This window comes from Talpa europaea, assembly GCF_964194135.1.
Source record: "Talpa europaea genome assembly, chromosome: 2".
NCBI classification, from domain to species: domain Eukaryota; kingdom Metazoa; phylum Chordata; class Mammalia; order Eulipotyphla; family Talpidae; genus Talpa; species Talpa europaea.
In genome coordinates this window covers 52,090,616-52,110,686 of record NC_140068.1, presented here as the reverse complement: position 1 = coordinate 52,110,686, position 20,071 = coordinate 52,090,616, and the positions used below count along the sequence as shown (strand labels likewise).

General features: G+C 37.7%; 1 protein-coding gene across 1 annotated transcript; it reads right to left on the bottom strand.

Annotated features, from left to right (window-relative positions):
- Positions 1 to 18,472: 18,472 nt before the first annotated feature.
- Positions 18,473 to 19,756, bottom strand: GPR63 (G protein-coupled receptor 63; the record flags this gene model as incomplete). Its single annotated transcript, XM_084228122.1, has 1 exon — positions 18,473 to 19,756. The coding sequence occupies exon 1, from the start codon at positions 19,730 to 19,732 to the stop codon at positions 18,473 to 18,475; it is 1,260 nt and encodes a 419-aa protein (XP_084084248.1). The 5' UTR covers positions 19,733 to 19,756.
- Between the last annotated feature and the right edge of the window lie 315 nt (positions 19,757 to 20,071).

Below are 20,071 nucleotides of genomic sequence, written 5' to 3'. Positions count from 1 at the left end.
TCAGGGTTACTCTCCTAAAGTCTTGGATCATTTAATATACTTAGACAAGCTGAGTCTGGTTATCTCAGAAAAAAATCATGCTTTAGACTTTTGCAATATTTCTAACCTCAGAAAATTACCAGTGTTCCTGGAGTCTAAAATGACTATACCCAGAGGAGCTAATTTCATCTGTGCTTTGAACTTAACAGAAAATATGCTGCCTTTATCTGTCTGGCTTACAGGTTAAATTGCCACAGGGTGCTCTGTTTGGTTCTTTTAGTATTATTTAGCTGATAAAAAACTGCTTGGAAATATTGTAACCACCTATGTCTTACCCTTATTACATTGTCTGATTTGGTTCATAGCCTACTTCCTCCCAGTCCCTCTCTATTTTGCGCTCTCTCTCTCTCTCTCTCTCTCTCTCTCTCTCAAATTAAGTTTTGTGGTTGCCAAGAATGAATTGTTCCTGAGAGAGCCAGCAAAAATCATGATGGTCTGTCACCTTGAGCAAAAATGTTCCAGGTAATTTTTACTTTTCCTCAGTTTAAAATCACTGTTTAAAATCTCAGTTTAAAAATCACTCTGCCTCCATATTTTTAAGGGAGTGGGGAGAATTGGTCATTATAAAGCCATTTACCACTCATACTTTCCACTATAGTGTATTTACTAGGAAAGAATTGAATTATTCCTAATTAGCAAGAAATAATATTTGAGCAATTAAAATAAAATATATATCCCGCACTGATAATAGATTAAAAAAAATATACCTAAGAATTAATTTCAAAGGAAGAACACAAGTCCTTATTTTCTGGGCTAGGACTAAAATCTTAGATCTTTCTTGTTTTCATCTAATTTCTGGTTCCCTTGTAAAATCATTACTTTATTACTTGCAGCTGGAAAGTCTCTCTAGGGATGCCCCAGGTGTGGTTTCTTGCAAAGGACACAAAGGGAAAAAAATCCAGTTATTATAATAAGCAGAAGAAAGGACAAACTGCCCTTTTGAAAAAAAATAATAAATCTTATATTGCAAAATGGTAAATTAGACACTGTAATTCTAACAATGTTTACATACCATTCATATTGCCTAATTCACTTCATCAACCATTGTTTTCTTCTAATGCTCCAAATTCTGAAATGTAATAGAGGCAGAACTGTCAAAGAGGAAAGAGGAAATACTCAGACTTATAATTAATGGCAAGACTTTGAATAAAACTCTATGAGAAACATGTAAGCAGAGCCAGAGTGCAAAAATATAAGAACACAGCATACACTTGTTAGAATGACATACCACTATAGACTGACATGTGATGACAGTTATGTTTTGTTAATCTTAAAAAAACAAAACAAGGATATTGTTCAATAATACATACAATATGGACAGGTTTTTACTGAAGTGAATAATCAAGCAAATAAAACTAAACACTACAGAGGGTTATAAGTGTCTATAAACATAGAGGAAAATGTGTGAGTACATACAGCCCGTTGCTACTTCAGAAAGGTATAACTAGAGAGTAGAGATTAAAGTCTTTCATGTTACTAATCATATTTTATATGTCTATTTTATATCTATAAATATTTAGTAAGCCAATGATTTTGATGATCTAAAACAAATACATAAAAAAGTTCATTTCATATTTCTATAATACTTTGACTATTAAAATGAACATTCATTTCTTCTAATTAAACAAAACAAAAAATATAAGAAAAAAGACAAACTTTATTCCAAGGAAGCAAAGTGCATCATTTATAGGAGAAAAATTTCAATTCAATTCAGTAAGTATTCACTGAGTGCTAGGGAATGAGCAGCTGGCTTAGATATTAGTACATTTGGCTACAAGTAATAGAAAATCCAGCTCAAACTGGCTTAACTGAAGACATTTATTGGCACACATAACCAAAATTCCTGCAGTGAACTGGGATTCAATAGTGACAATACAAGGACTCCGGGTCCATTTCACTGAGATCCACTTGGTATTCTCTGTTATTGACTTCATCTTCAGTCCAATAGGAAATGAGACTTATTTCCAATATCACATGCATAGAAGAGAGACTTGCCTTTTGGAATCTTACCCAAGAGCTGAAGTAAATATCCCTATCAAATCATTTCTTATGACTTACTCATTCAAATTGCATCATATTCTCAATCTTAAAAAGAACAAGGGGGGATAGAACACAAGGGACTATATGGTGCTATGGGTGCTATAGTGGTATGGTGGTGCAATGGTGGTGGGAGAACTATGGAGACTACACTTGAGGTAAAAAATCAAATATGGCACAAAAATGAACAACTATGTAAGAAAACAAATTTAATAAAAAAAATTCATAGGCAGAAGAGATGGATTATATTGGTCAGGGCTATACTTAGAGTGGGGCATGAGGACAGTCTCTGAAGGAAGATGGACTGGGTCAGGGAGGTGACAGAGGTAGATATCTGAACAGAGTGCCATTAGCAAAAAGAAAGGGTAAGTGGAGGTGACATAGTCCTCACCCTATTGGAGTTTAAGCTATTGTAGAAGGCAAGCAACTAACAAGCAGTTATAACTTCAGGTAGTGTTACAGAAAAGTGTTGTGCCTTGAGAACAGATAACAAAGGATTTGTTTTTAACAGTTGGGGTAGGGATGTTTATAGAAGACTACCCTGAAAAATGCGTAGGACCTGAGGAAAGGAGAGAGAAAACAGAACCTGTAAAGACAGGAAGGCCGGCAGAACAATGAAACAGTGAAAGCAGAACAATGGTCAGAGCCTAGAGGAATTGACGCAGCTACTATTACCTCTTCTGCATATTAGAAAAACTTATAGATCGCCAAGATAAAGATAAATATCCAGAGAGAAAAACAGGCCAAGTAGTTCATACATAAAGAAATAGAAAAGACAAAGATATGAAATATTGTTTGGTTCACTTATAAGTGGAGTTGCATTTTGAAATAACACTCAGACGTTAGCAGAAAAGAACCAAGAAACATTGCTGTATATGGTAGAGGGGGGTATTCCCCCTTAAACATACCCTTGGCCTGATTCCCAGAATCTTTGAACCTTACATGGCAAAAGCACTTTGTGGATGTGATTAAGTTAAGAATCTTGAGTTGGGGAGCTTATTCTAGATAAGTTTAGCCTCGTGGAACCAATATAACCAGATGGATCTTTATAAGTGAAAAAGGGAAGACAAAGGGTCACGGTATGCTACATGCTGACTTTGAAGATGGAGGGAGAAGCCACAGCCATAGTGGTCTCCAGAAGTTGGAAAAGAGAAGGAAATAGATTTTTCCTAGAGCCTCCAGAAGGAAGCTGAGATGTTTATTTCAGACTTTTATTTATTTTATTAATATATATAGTAATCTTAAAGCCATGAAGTTAGTGTAGTTTGTTACAGTAAATAGTGATTTATTACAGTTAATAAAAAACAAATACACTGGGGCAATCAAAATTTAAGATATAAACCACAGAGGAGCCAATCAGAGTTGAGATGAGAAGTGGCCAGTGAGGTTGATAGAAACTAAAGACGAAGTAGATCCCAGAAGGGAAGGAAAGAACAAAATATTGAAAAGAGAATGTGGTGGTAAACGCAAATGCTAAAGATTGAGCAAGCTTAAAAAAAAAAAAAGACTGAAAAATGTTCACATATTTAGCAACAAAAGAAATAACTGATAATTTTAGTTTGGGAAGTTTCAGTGGGGTGACTATAGGAAGCCAGATATAGGTAAGTTGAGACATGCCTGGAAAGTGAGAAAGTATAAACAGAAAGTCTAAAGCCCCGAAAACTTGTTTATAGTTGGAAGGGGAAAAAATGACTAGTATGTATAAATCAAGCAAAGTGCACGTGCCACAGAATATACTGAGAAGCCAAGGATATGGTTTTATGAGCAATTGAAGTTTGTATAACTGGGAGGACTAAAGGCATTTGATAACAAAAAAATTGTACTTAGAAATAAAATAAGATACAAAATATTTATTTATCATGAGCAATCACAATAAATTACCCATTTTTAAGTCTGGCAAATGCCATCACAAAATCCAGAAAAATTGTTTATTAATTTATACCTTTCACCCCTTCATAAATAATATTTTTTCCTCAGCATCTTTTGGCAGTATGATCTCTTTGTATGACTAAAATTGTCTCATAAAATTTTCTATAGAGATAGCAGGAAGATATTTCAGTCATTATTCTAACATGATTGTTCAAAATTTACTTTTTAATATTAATGTTCAGAATGTATAAAACATGAGATTTCAACATACACACTTGTCATCTGTAATTACGAAAGGTTTCTGCCTTGCAAGCACAGGAATTATGATCAATTTTGTTTAACATTATTCCTATCCCAAAAGAAACATATTGTAAGCTGAAGTCTTTATTGCATTACTGAATGTGTTCTGGGAACAAACTTCTGCTTCTACTAGCCTTCAAAAACAACTGAATTCTCTACTTAAAATTTTACATATATGAGGAATGGAAGAAATTTCCATAGACTAGTTTCTGGCTTCAGACACTTCCAACATTATTTCTACTCCATTCTCCTTCTGCTTTCAATGCCAGACATCAAAAGCTGCATTTGGACAGGACCTTCAAGTCACAATGCAGCGTGAGTCAGCACAGTGGGGAGAAGCAGCATTCCTGGAAGCCATTCCTACATGAGGCTTGCAAGCAATAACTGCGTATGCATCCCATTCAACTAAATTAAAATGTATCCCCAATTCAATTTGTATGCCAAATTGCCTACAAACTCCCAAAACATTAAAAAATATGACAGGTTAGTCAAAGTGAAAAGAAATAGTGGTGCTAGAGTAAGTAAAAAAGTAAATACTGAAATATTACCATTAATATATCCTCCTTCTGCACATGGAATACACACATATGGCCAAGTGAACACAATGCTAAGTTCCCACCTGGGGTGGTGGAAGGGTTTTGGACAAGTGTGAAGCCTAAAGCTTATTTAAGGGTCATTGGCTTTAGGGTAAATCTAGCTCTGAGTATGAAAGAAATGCAGTCAAGTGGAAGAGTTTGCAAATATAAGGAAAAGTGGGCAGAGTGATAACTGAGGGTTTCCTACAAAGGAGTGCAAGACACTGGAGCAGGAAAGGAGGTAAAAGTGATTACAATTTAGACAACTGTGTATATGTAGGAACAGGAAGTTGAGGGAGGACTCACTTTTGTTTTACAATTTTCTATAGGAAGTAAAAGGTAAAGTTGTCTGCTGAAAGTAAAAGAGAATTAGGTCTAAGGAAGAATGGTGAGGGTTAGGAATTGTAGAAGAGATGACCAGGGCAATGTACAAAACTTGCTGAGTAGTGCTGAGTTGAAAATACAAATGCAGCGCCTACCCTGGTGGCGCAGAGGTTGAGCGCTGGGCTGCAAAGCTGCCCACAGCCTCTGCAGCGCCAGTTCAATCCCCAGCCACCGGCGAGGGTCCCACATGGCGTGCAGACCTCTCCTGCCGTGCCCACTGCTCCCCTCAGCAGTGTATTTCTTTGATCGGCCTGCTCTCTTCCCTGCTCTGTCTCTGGTGAATTCTCTTACCCTTCCACACTTCTGACTGTACCCAGTGCTTGTATAAATAAATAAATAAATCTTTTAAAAAAAGAAAAAATATAGATATATAAATGCAGAACATGTATTTGAAATGTCACTAGTCTTCAGGGTTATATGATAATCACCAGTAGTATCCAGCAGTTCAGCTAAGAAAACATATGTCATGGAAATTTTTTTTGATCACCCAATATTCACAGATCATTACTTTAATCATTGTACCCCAATTTCCTTCTGGAGAACCACCCACTCTTTCTTCCACATTTAGTTCACATATTTCTGGGATCCAAGGTAGAACATGTTCCTTAGGCCTAATCCAGATTGTTTAATTTTCTATCACTTAAAATGAAAAGTGCTAACTGAATTTTTTAAAAAATGAGACTGAAAGTTAGATAGTATAAGTAGTGGATAAAAAAGATGGAATAAGGGGCCTCCCCGGTGGCGCAGCGGTTGAGCGCTGGGTTGCGAAGCTGCCCGCGGCCTCTGCGGTGCCAGTTCGATCCCGGCTGCTCCCCGGCCACCGGAGGAGGGTCCCACATGGCGCGCAGACCTCTCCTGACGCCCGCTGCTCCCCTCAGCAGTGTACTTCGGTCCTTCTGCCTGCTCTGCTCCCCGCTCTGGCTCTGGTGAATTCTCTCACCCTCCCGCGCTTGTGACTGTACCCAGTGCATGTATAAAGAAACAAACAAACAAACAAATAAATAATGTAAAAACATGCCTCTATGGAAAAAAAAAAAAAGATGGAATAAGAAAAGGCAAGGTGGCAAGTAATAAAGACTTACCATCTTAGAGTGGGAAGCTGACAGTCCCTGATAAGGAGTAGTGATGTATATAATCCTGTACTTGTATTTTGAGATTGAGACTATGTGCCCTCTGGAGCAACCCCAATAAAAGATTTGACAGAAAAAAAGTTAGAAGTTCAAAGAGTGTTATTTGTTGGAGCTTCTGTAAAGTCCTGCAAAGAAAAGATTTAATTAGACTAAAATTAACCTATTTGAAAGCACAAAGGAATGAAAATTATGTATATGCAAATGGAGATCATTTCTGCCTGTGGCCCACAATCTGAGATGGTTAAAAAATTCACTGAAATGAAAGCAGAGGATGGAAAAAATAGAATGTTTTACTATCAGTTAAGTTTCCTGGAAGTAAGGCAGGGGAGACTCATTCTAGGAGACAACATTGGGATATATTTCTACTCAACTCTCTGGTGTTGTACACTAGGAGTGACTGACAAAGGGAACAACTAAACTAAATACAAAGAAGCTGGGATAGAACTTAGGAGCAAGAGGCAAATTACTGTTGATTCCTACCACTTTTGTTTAATTTTGTCCCTAGGCACAAACCAAAATGGAAGCCATTTGGTTGAGAGTCAAGTACACAAGCTGATGTCCAAGACTAAGGAAAGGTCTAAAATTCACATGCTCAGTTTCACAATTCAAAAACTATGTCTTGGTATGATGTCTGACTCTGAGTTACTACACCATGGAATTCAGGGTCTGAAAGGGGGGTGTTAGGTGGGACCCCCTCATAAATTGTTTAGTTGTTTATTTGAGCTCTAAATCAACTCCTAGGACCCTGAAACTTTATTAACTCAAAGCAGATTGCTCCAAGATAATACTGTTAAATAGTGCATTCTTCCAATACCCATCTGAAATATTACCATGGAGAGCAATCAACAAGAGAAAACCTCCTAGAAAGCAGTATAGGAATGTTTATTAAACATTCTGATTTAGTAGGATGTAGTTGGGGTTCTGCACTTTTAATAAATTGAACAGGATTACTATATATACACGCACATTTGGAATATAGTATTTTAGGGGTAAAAGAATCTCAAATATAGATAACTTAGGGTACTGACCTATTTGGAGGTTTGTTGCATCTGTTCAAAATGTTCTCTCCTGACCAACTCCAGAGACTAGGAAGCCCCATAGGAGAGCTGCAGATTAAGGCCTACATGATAGACAGGAATTGGGGGGAAGGGGGGGAACTTGGGCCATGTGAAATGGTTTCCAAAGGGAAACTTGCAACCATGAATCCAGAGGCATAATTTGGATCATAATCAAGGAAACAAGAATTTATAACCACACATCATATCCTGAGAGTAAAGTAAAATTACAAATGAAAGAATTAAGAAATGAGGTCAGAAGGTAAGGGAAAGGATTGAGAGACAGGATGTTTAAGATGTAGTTTTATATGACATGTCTGTGTGTCTTACAATTGACCTCCAACATCAGTGATTCCATATGGTCTTCCCTCTAGACACTATGTCCTAAACCCTCGCCCAGTGCCCATCCATCAGTGATAATCACTGCTACTCAGTCTTAAACAAAGTTGGGGCAGATTTAATTTTGGATTCAATTCAATTTAATTCTGGATTCAGAGTAAGATTTTCTTCAATTATCATGGCCCCCCTCTCAATCTCATGAGTACCCAGAGCCCACTGGCTTATTGGAATCAAACATAAAGGAAGGCAGGGAGAAAAATGAGTTAAAGGAAGAGAGGAAGAGGAAAAACCTCCACTTACTAGAGCAGGCTGCTGCATTTCCCATCATCAGGTAATAGATGAAAAGACAGAGGGGAATATTTATAGAAGTAGCTGGATTCCCTTGGATATGCTACAAATTTAAGGATACCCATGGGTCATATATTTACGCAGCAGTAGCTTGCTTCCTCTACTCACAGATTATCTCTAGGCCTCAGCCATGAAAAGATGTGACAGATTTAACTGATCTTCTTTGCACAGACAACTTAATTTGTGACCTAGACTAATAAACCGTGGTAAGAGTCCAGATAGTTCTCCTGTTGTCAGAAACTCCAGTTCCATTGTTCTTGGATAAAACCTGTGCCAGTCACCAGAGCTCCAAAACACAGCAACGTGCTATGGATGCTGCAGTAGAGGTGGCAGATGGTGATGGAGACATTTGCTGCCAGGATAGGATGACCTGACATAAGCTGAAATACTTCCAAAAATCCTGCATGGTGCTCCAAGAGGAGACTGGCTGGTCATGACTATGGGTTTGTTGATCTGTCTCTCCTCTCATAGCCAGAATATTCATATTGTCACTCATTCTACCTCCTGATAAATTTCACAGCCTGGGGTACAGAGCTCACCAATGACATAGGAAATCAAGATGCTAGACTTTGGCAAGAAAAACCTTGCTGCTAGGAGTATCAAAGGGAAGCTGAGCCTGCTCCTGAGATAACTCTGCGAGGTCTCCAGCAAACAGTGAGAGAAGGCCACATCCATTGGCAGTTTCTTCTCTTTGAGATACTATGGCCAGAAACGAAGGGGTCATCATTGGCTCCACTGTGCAAAAAAACATTGTTTTCACTAGAATTCATTTCTTCTTCATCTAAGGCACACACTAAACATTTCTCAGTCTCAAAACACATTGAACAACGGTATATCTATGTTGCCAAATTCCATCTAATGGGATTTGGGGGAGAAATGATGGATGCCACTTCCAGCTTTGGCCTATATAAGTCTCCTATGTGCAGGTCTGGCACCTCTCTTATCTAGTCTACAGGATGAATAGCGGCACATTGGAATACAGATGCTGAAGATAACAGATCCTCCACCATCCTGGGTTCTTAAATGATTATCTGGAGTCAATCAAGAACAGCTGAATTAGAGTATATGAAAAATAAAATGAATGATTCTTAATTAAGCCATTCATGACAGGACTCTGCTGTCACAAAAATTAGCGCTACTTTGCTGAATACGCAGACTGATGTTCATGCCAGATTTTCCAGGCCAGGGTAAACCACCCAGAGTCGTGGTTGGACCGGAAAAGATGATTACCCAGGGTCACCTTAGGAAGGACAGCTAGAGAATTTTCACTGTAGTGTAAGAAGGTGAATATAACGGCTAAAAAAGCATCTCAAGAGTTAGGGTGAAGGAGGGAAGCCATTGACAAGATAGTAAATAATAAGAATCAAGTTGGCAGAATTATATGAGCTTATATAAGACTCGGATTTGTAGGGGCCTCCCTGGTGGCCTAGGGACTATCACCGCTATGGATTGAGTTCAATTCCCATGGCACAGCAGACCTCTCCTGTCTCGTCTGCTCCTCCCTGCAGCAGTGTATTTCAGTCAATCTGCCTGTTCTGCTCCTCACTCTGTCTCTGGTGAGTCCTTTCACTCCCCACGCCTCTGGACTATACCCGACTTCTACACATAAATAAAAAAAAAATTGAAAAAGACGGTAAGACTTTGATTTATACAATTAAAAAACAAAAATCCTAAGTATTTCATTTTTATTGACATTAAAAAGAAATAAAGAATAAGTACCATAACTTAAGTTACAGAAGATTATTTTAGAATCACTTGTTTTCTAATGGAGTGGGTGGGAAAAACTGAATTCTCATACTAATTCACAAACATTTATAGCATCATCATGTTTTATGATTTCTCATTTCAATTTAATTGAAATTTCCTTTTTAATATGCTCTCTAGTACATCTAGTTATAGTTTAGCACAATATTTTTATGCAATTCAACAACAACCACGAGTGTGAAAGGATAAAGACTTAAAAACAAAACATTTCTCTACTTTATTAAAAAAAAATGGTACCTGTATGACAACGATGGTCAAACCAAAAAATAATCAGGATTGGCTCAAATGCTAACAATTCTTCAAATACCCCACCCACATGGCCTAGTGGGTGGCAATCATAAAGTGAGTATTAAATTGCAAAGTGATTTATATTTTAATAGGACTCATCTTAAAGTGATTTGACCCTGTCTTGGACCAATCCTAAAGCAGGGCTCTACTGTATATTAGATATAGTGCTAACATCATCTAGCTGATATCAAATACCAAATAAAAGATGGCTGGCATTAATGACTATTTGGCTGTGAACTTTGTATAGTATTTAAATAGCATTCATGGCCATGAGCTGATGATGGAAATCATTATAACACTTACCTTACTTCAGCCAACAATAAATCAATACTTAGAATTTAAATTTTTCAGTATTTACTCATTGGATAGGGTAAGTAAGCTCCTTTCAAATATAAAAGTCTGAGCCAGCTGCCAAGAACATAGCACTACTTAATGACACACCCATAATGTTAGCTGTTACATGTGCCTGTTCGTATTTGTTTTAAACTGCTAGTATTTTAAAGATATGTTGCTAAATCCAAGTTTTCTTCACTTCTACACAAAACTACATTAATTTCCCTGTCCTTTTTTGTTTCCTAAATTTTCTTTTTTAATTGAACCAACCCTTTGTTCTGGCACCATGTTAATATACCTTTTGGTCTATTTTACATGTCACATCTTGGATTGACTTTTTATTCCAAGTTTCTTCCTAGCAGACAATGAGCACAGTGAGCATACTTAATAAATGTTACATAATAATAACTATTAAATGTTCCTTTAAAATCGCAAACAGCTTTTTATCTTTAGCTCCTACTTTGAGATAATTATATATTTCCCCAAAGCTATTTATAGCTCCCATCAGGAAGAACAGCTGAAAAAAAAAATGTGTTCCGAGTCCTGCCAAAACTATGATGAAAGTGATTCAAACTCTGAATATCTGTTGCAAGTGTTCAAATAGTATTCAACATATTGATGTCTAGTTAGAGCAATACTTTTCCTATCTAAAATCTCTTGGTTGGAAGTAGTTATTGAATACCTTTTGTACATATCACCACTGTCATTCATTTAGTAACAAATTAAGATTACACAAACATACCTTCTACTTGCTGTTATCAGTCCACATGTATCTGTGCTCTTCATCTTCTCCATAAAATCATGTCCTCCCTCTGATCTTTGAAGCCTAGACCCAAGCACATATAGTCAAGACACACAAGGTAGTCATAGATCAGCCATACAAATACAAGGAACAGAGGATCTTCCCTGATCTGTTTCACAACATCGGATCAAAAAATTACATACATGTGTATAGATCTGTAATTATATACACTCCTACTCTTAGTATTGAAAGACTTAGCAACTAAACATTTAGAACCCCAATCACCCTACACACTCACCTCTCAAACTAGTTTAGATAGTGTCAGAAAAATCCCAGATGACTTCCCCCTGCAGATTTGTATGGTGAATAGGTCTGTGCATTCGAGACTGAATACCTGGGCACTGGTCTCAGCTCTTGCCACTAGAATCTCTTTGGTTTGGAAAAGTCCATTATGATTTTGAGCAATAAGATTCTATCAACAAAAGGTCCATTTCCAGGGCCTCTCTGGTGGTGCAAGGGTTAAGACGCAATCTATGAAGCAATGCTCAGCCTCTGCAGCAGGAGTTCCATCCCCGGCTGGCCAGGGAGCAGCCCACTGTGGCGCTGCTCCCCTCAGCAGTTTACTTCGGTCAATCTGCCTGTTCTGTTCCCCACTCTCTTGTCTCTGGTGAATCCTCTCACCCTGCCACCCCCCCCCCCCACAACTCTGGCCTGTACCACAGCTCTTGTATGCATAAATAAATAAATAAATAAATAAATAAATAAATAAATAATTTTTTTTTTTTTGAAGTCCATTTCCAGACTTTTGGGAACCATTATTCCTGGTAAGCCATCATGCCAGTTGCAGGGAAAACAATAAGCAAGCACTGAACCCTGCCCTCAGGAAGCATGGTGTCTGGGAAAGACATGTGGCAAGGCAGGACCAGAAATCAACACCAAGTTGATTTTGTTTTGTTTTTTGGCTGTCATTATATCTGCTTACATTTCCACACTGCCCTTCCATGTACATTTGTTTTATTATATAAGTGTTTTCATGCAAAACCTTTGCCCTTGAGAGATCAGATCGAACCTATTGCTTAGCAATAGCAGCCTTCACAATGATTAATATAAAATAATTTGATGTCTTGCAACCTAAATAAATTATAGCTTTTGAGAACGTAAATACCTCTAGGGAAGTTGTCCAAGAAAACTGCATCTTTCTTCCTGTCAGAGAAATGCTTTTTGGGCCATTTGCAGTTACATTGCTCATTGACAAGGTCTGGAAGAGGAGGCAGGTAAGAGCAGGAAGACATTCCTGCCTACTGACAGTTTCCTAAGTCCCCAGCATCCAGGAAGAAACGTTTTTCTAGGCAAAAATGATAGCAATATTTAAGTTTTGGTCAGAGATTTAATTCCAGACTAAGAACCAATCGCTGGCCCCCACACTGGGCAGCAGCAATTCCTGGCCTCCTCATGTTGACCTGCCTTCTTTTATCTCTGAGCTCAGTTGTTTTTTAATGGCTGAGCATGGGTGATAAGCTAAAAAAAAAAAGAGCATTATTTCCTTATAAATGTAAAAGTGCTGTTCTTTCTTCTACTACTAAAAAAGGCACGTTAGATTATGATATTTTCTAGGGTCATTTATCTGGCCTATTTTTACTTGCTCACTGATCTTTGCAAATCTTGCAATATTACTATTTTTGTCTAACAGTCAAATCTCACTTACTCCAGCTCTACCTCTGAGCTGCTGTGAGAACTTGGACAAGTCATTTAATTGCTCTGAAATTATCCCTTCATCTGCTTATTAGGGTAAAATGCATTTGAAAACTTTTCTCAGAGGTACTGTTGCAAGATAACATAAATTACACAATTTAAATTTTTTTTCATTAAAAAATTTACTATTACAAACTACAGTAACAGGTTCTTATGAATTTTTGGTACAAATAATTCAACTGATTCAGCAATTCTAATTACTATACCAATTATGAATTTGTGAGTATCTTAAAACACAGATTTTTTTATGTCAGGCTGAAAGAGTTCTAGTGACTCTGTAGGCGTGTGGAAGCTGGCACAGGACCCCAGGGCCCCTGACTCCCACCTCCGTGTTCCAAGCTTATTTGATTTGTTTTGATAGTTTAATACTCTCCAACATTATTAATATTAATTTGTTTAATCAACCATACTTAAATAGATTAATCACATAAAACCAGCCCACATTTATTATAAATTCCCAATTGATAGCTTGTTACTACATTTATATACAATAAAGACATGTATTGACACTCAGTAAAGTCTCATGGGTCAATTATACATGAAGATGCCAACATCATTCTGAGTTCCAAATACTTATCTCTTCTGAATGCCCTAATGTAGGTCTTCTCCTCCTCTTAGCTATTGTTGAAAACAAATGTTTATTAACAATGTTTACTGATTGCCTACTATGGACACTGGGGATACAGAAGAGAGAAAAACACTGGCCCCTGGCTCAAGGAGCTCACAGTTTGATAGGAGAAATCACCATTTCTCAACATTGGCTCTGGAGTCCTGGGACAGTTCTTTATTCTATGAGTTACTCTTGCCTAGAGACCCCAATAAGAGTGGAGCATTGGGGGAAACTTCACAAGGACATCTCCAACTCCATTATTTTATACTCCATCAAGCCCTGTCAGCTCTGCCAAACTTTATTGCCCCCACTTCCTCTGCCCCAGCCTTGGCGCGTACAGATAAATGCCAGCAAGCTGAAAAATTAGCACATTATTGAATCTCAGTTGTGCAGTTGGATGAAGGACTTTATAAAAGGAGTTCTGAGATCCAAGCAATTTAAGGGTATCTGGGTTTATTAGTGTTCCCCAAATGTCTGCCACACAGTCAACAAGTCCCGTGAAGGTTCTGACATTAAAGATAGTAGTCCCCAAATGCCACAGGCCAAGTCAACTCAATAATCTCATTTTTAACCTAACCATTTAGTTAACAACTTAAAACCAAAGCCAAACTAACTTAGGTTTTGTGTTAATATCCACAGCTTTGTATATAGGTTTTGCTACTATGAATACTTATCACCTAATGGATGGAAAGTAATAATCATCCAGTAAGATGATTAGTAAACTTTTCTCACTAGCTGTTCAGTATTGTTATCAGATAATAAGGGCAAAGTAACCAAGTTACATTTCATCCTTAACTACTCTGAGACCTTCTAAAACTAGAAGATAATCATATGCACACAGGCTCTGAGAGCAAATTTGGAGAAAAGAACCCAAAGGAAGCAGAATTTGAAATTCAACTCAGATATTAACAGAAAGTATTATCATGACAATTTTTTCTAAGGTAAGATGAAGTAGTCCTTTAAAAATAAAACTCCATTTTTAGAAATGTCAAACTTTTATTCATTTTCTTGCTGGGAGTGTGTTTCTGATTGTAATAATATGCACAAAGAAGCATACCATTTGATTTTTGATTACAACCCAAAATTCAAGGGATTTTTTTCCATACAGGCCATGTACTCTTGTAAAATAAATTAATTTTAATTACAAAGGACTGGTACCAGTATATATATCTAAGAAATGTTTCAATTAACCTGTAATAACAAACATGTGCTTTGATATTTTTATTATTATAAAAAAGGAGTTTTTAATGAAGGCAGTTTAGCAGACTATTGTGAAAATAAATTTGAATTAAGCAGTCTCTTAAACTTAAAATTGTGGTAGAATACATTGTCAAGCAAGGGAAAATTTTTCTGAAATATATATATATATATACATATTTTCATGTAAACAAAAGCAAAGATCACAAAAAAATTAAATATCTTTCTCAGTAACAGAAATACATAGATTCAAAAGATTATTTTATTTTCTTCATGCTTCCATTGAACACAACCGAATAAGCAGAGCAATAGGAATTAGGTGACACTTTACATTCCCTTCACACTCTTCAGGAGGTTATATATATATATAGGAGAAAAGAAGGTATTAGAGAAATTAGGCTCCTGAGAGTCAAGATTTTCAAATATTAAGTAGCTTTTTGCTCTACTTGAAACTACATGGTTTATCAGAATTTTGCCAGTTGAAAGGGGGTACAACTAACACTGGCAAGACCCAGCACTAACACACATGGCAGCAAATGAGGCACAATGATAAATAGATTTTCCTCTTGATGTGGATTACCCATGCACTAGGAAATAATGGCTTCCAACACAAACAATTTTGGATAAAACAGTCAGTATTTAAAGTGGGTTACAGGAACGTTTCTTAAAGTATGCCCCAGGGACCTGGATCAGGCAGAGTGCTCAACAAGTGTGCATCCCTGGTTCTAAGCCCAGACCCTCTAGGCACCCTGGGGACTTGTATGGTTAACAAGCTCCCCTGGGAATACTTAGACACATTCTCAGATCAAAGCTTAAATATCACTACTCCAGGCTACTTGGGATATCCTTTGACCACAAATATTTCACTATCTCTTCCATGCTTCTTAATTAGCCAGAAGATATAAAACAAAAACATCTCTGATTTGTCAGTCAGCAGTGATAATTAGTAGTGGTCTTTTTTTTCCCCTTAAGAAAATACAGAGGAAGAGGCAACATATGATTCTGCACCTAAATTTTTCAAAGGTATACCATAGTACTTTTTTTGTAAAGCTTTCGAAATGTGTGTTCAAAGTGATTTGTAAACTGTCGTTGGATCAAGATTATCCAGTGTAAAAGAAAACTGCTGTTCAGTGTTGTTACTGAATTCTCACAAAGGCCCCTCATGGTCTCCTTTCGCAAACAACGAGAATCTCAACAGGCGCTCCAGTGCTCCCACCAAATCATGCACTGCCAACCAAGCACCACAAAAATACCTAAGGATTGCTCATAAAAACAGCACAAAAGAAAACAAAGCTCAGGTTCATCCCCAAACCCAAAACAACTCTCAAAGCCTACCGCCACTACCTACAAGGAATACAGATCATGCTGACTTTCCTTAGAGAAAGTCTAACTTCAAATACACTTATTAACATCTGCTTGAAATCCAGTTGATGGTGAAAATGGAAAGCATAATACACTTCATTTTGCCACTAGTATATACCACAGTGTTTATATTCTACAGGATTTCTATGGACAAAAACAATATTACCTGTGACTAATATAAATTAGAAACCAGAGGTAGGTGACTATCATCATCAGATGATTACAAAACATGTTGAATAATATGCGTGAGTCCCCAAAAGAGTTCCTTAATTGGAAAACGAGTTCTAACACCTTTACAAGTGCTTACAAGCAGAATTTCCCGGGTCTTTAGTGGTGTCATCATACTTCCAAAGTCCTAACTCCTGATACCCTCCCATGTGCTCCTCAGACATTCAATTTTAAGATATAGCCAATGAAGTAAAAATATAAAGAAATAATACTGGAGACCAAAGAGTGGTGCTGATATCAGCTGGACTCTTCAAAATTCTCGACTCTCACATGGAAGAAAACACATTAGAGTTGGACAAGACCTTGAAGATTCATCTAACCCAACTCCCTGGTTGTACAACTGAAGAAACAGAAGCTACTATTTTTCCCATTGGCTCTCAAAGGACTCAAATTCTGAAAAGATGCTCTAATTCTAAAGTGTTCATGATTAATTTACGTATTTCTAAAGCCCATGATGTAATCAAAGGGCCACACTTCCAGTCCTTATGGTGTCAGTCTGCAGCTCCATCTCTGTTGGCTGTTTTATAAAATGTGCCAGTGGTTACAGAGAGAAGGCACCTCCAAGACTATCAGTGAGAGAAAAAATAATTTAAAAATCCCAGACCTGCCCCATTAAAACTTGCTATCTACTTGGACCAGGGCGTATCTTTGCTTTTTCTTAGGAAACGTGCTTCTGAGCACATTTATAGACTCCAGCTGTTTTATGGGCAAGCACCTTGACAACAATGATGTTCTGCCCAGAACATTTAGAAAAACAGCTAGACTACGGAAACTTCCAAATGCACAAAGCCAAGACCTATATAGAGTTTATTTAACCTCTCAATAATTGTTACTTGTTTTGCAAACCAAAAAAATCGCCTTGTTTTTTATAGTCTTATCTAAGCTTGCCAAGTTCTACTTGATAAAGGTGGTTGTGATTTTATTTTTTTCTTTTCCATGTTCCAAACTTCTTTTCTCTTATGGTAATAAAAAAGATACTTTTTAAAAGAAGAGTTTAGTCTAAAAAAAAACTAAAGGGTACAGAATTCATGCTTGACTATAAAACATCTAAACCTAACTGAGGCGTCTGTGTGGCACAGCAGAACACAAAGTCTCTGGACTTTGACAGATTTTTGGATCCCAGCTCTACCACAAGTCTTGGGCAGAATCTTAGTCTCTCTGAGACTTGTTTTCTTCATCTGTAAGAAGGAAGAAATAATACGTACCTCACAGGATGCTGTGAGGATAAAATTATGCAGTATATACAGTAAATGGTACACCCTTCTCCCCAACAGACTCAGCAAGAATTCTCGAGTAAAAGAATCACCACGGCCTACACCAGTCATCCTCTCACTGAATCCCATTCAAATGTTCAAGGGTGTGCTTTCTCCTCCACTTTGCCCTATTGCTCTAAATATCACTATTGTGCTTAGAAAAGTTTCCACATTTTTATGTTTTCTCCTTAAAATTGTGTATGCGGATAAAACATTAAAAAAAAAACTATTTTCCTAGAAATTATAATGCAATGCTCCCTAAAGCACATGTCATGTATAAAAATAATTCTGAAAAACATGACTTCTGAATTAGTTCGTACATTGTTTCTTAAAGTGCACCAAAGTAAATCTTAATGATCTTTAAAATGTCACTAACTCCCTTGGGTTTTTTTTTTTTTTTTTAATAAAACTAAATATTTATCTACTGAGATGTATGTGGTTTTTGGCTCCAATGTGATGGTAAAAAGCAGCAGTGTCTTCCAGGAAAAAAAAAATTGATAAACTCAATAATCATACGTAGCAGCAAACAAAACACCTACAATTCATTGTAACTGCAGGGTCAATAAAGCACAATCCTAACTCCTACTATAAAAACTAATTAACCAAAGAAACAAACAAACAAAAAAATCTCCATACCCTAAATAGAGTATTTCTCTTGAACCCTGGAGGTAACATTTGTGATCACTTCCCTAATGTGTATCCCTGGTAACAGAATTATAAGTAATCACCATTCTTTCTTTACATTGCACACACACATACACACATCCTCTGAAAAACAATAAAGTGTAAGTGGAGAAGCAATGTGAAAGAAAATTCAAAGTCAGATAAAGAACAACCACCACCCAAAACGTCAGGCTGTTCTGACAATCACACCACGGTCCGATGTTCTGCACATACGTAGACAGCACTGGGGCGAATCCGACGTCTTGTGTGACCTGGGAGCCGCGGCAAAAACTTGAAGGACTTAGGCATCATGTCCAGGCAGGCGTCATGGAATTTCTTAATCCTCCAATAGTAGATCAGTGGGTTCAATGCAGACTTGAGGTAGCAGAGCCAGAGTAGCCAGGTGCTAATCTCAAAAAAGTTGTGCTTGTAGTAAAAGTGCTGACTGAATGTTGCCACAAGGCTGTAAGTGGTGAACGGGGCCCAGCAGACAATGAAGACAGCAAAGAGAATCAAAATAGTGGTGAAGGCACGCGTTTTAAAGCCCATGTCAATGCTCATCTGAAAGGGTCTCTGTAGACTCATGAGACCCAGCTTGCTGGCCTGGCTGAGGCAAATGCCCTCAGGGTAGCTATGGATCCTCAAGGCGTTATGCCGAAGGGTATTGAGTATGCCCATAAATGAATACAGTATCACCAGAAAGGGTATGAAGAAAGAAATGAGAGAAATCAAAATCACATAAGCCTGGTATCCTGGATTGGTTGTGTACCCAAACACGCACTGGGGGGCTCGGGAAGGTATCTGCAGTTCAGGGTTTCCTACAGCCAAAGGAAGAGCTATACAAAAGGAAGTTGCCCAAGAAACTGCAATTAGAACCTTAGCCCTGTATGGATTTAGCTTATCTTGCTTCTGCACTATAATAAGGAACCTATCAATGCTAATGATGAGCAGGATGGCTACTCCTTCTATCACAAACAACCAGAAAAACATAGCAGATACCCTACAGAAGAATTTCCCAAAAATCCATCTGGTAGTAAGAATAGTTACCAAGGCAAAGGGCATGTTCAGAACTGCAAGTAACATATCAGCAAATGCCAGGCTGGCAAGGAGGATGTTAATTGCAGATCGCATGGCAGCTTTTTGGTAAACCATGAGGCAAACAACCAAGTTCCCCAGAAAAGACACAAACAGAATAAATATCATGACAGCAGAAAGAATAATCTGGAGAGGCAAGTTCAGGCTCTTAAAAACTGCTGGTGTTGGCGTCACAGCTGTGCTATTCCCTGTCAAGGAACTCATCCCAGTGGGAGCCACGGTTTCAAAACTGTATCTAAGAAGCGGGCCAATGCTGGGGTGCTGCAATGGTGGAGGGACCGTCATATTCACGTATGCGTTTTCATAGACTACAAATGTCGTGTTGGACGCCCCGGTATGGGACGCAGTCAACACTGGGGAGAAGACCATGGTTTCTGTAGGATGGAAGGCGCCGGCAGAGGGGCAGGTGCTCCGGAAGCATTTCAACACAGAGTAGCAGTGTCATGTTCCACTGATGGGCTTGGAAACACATTCTGGAAAACGGACAAAGAGTTCCATCTTCCAAAGCAGTCCTGTTGCCTATAAATAAGCCCAAAACACAGAAAAATGGTAAATGAGAAATTAGCTCTTTTGTAAATAATATTTGACTTACCTTTCCTTGTGTTTGTGTTTCAGAAGTAAGTCTTTCTTTTTAACCCTTTAAAATAGTTGAGCCTCTTCATCACTCAAATATTATTCTGCTTTTAGTAAATCATGATGGAAATTTCA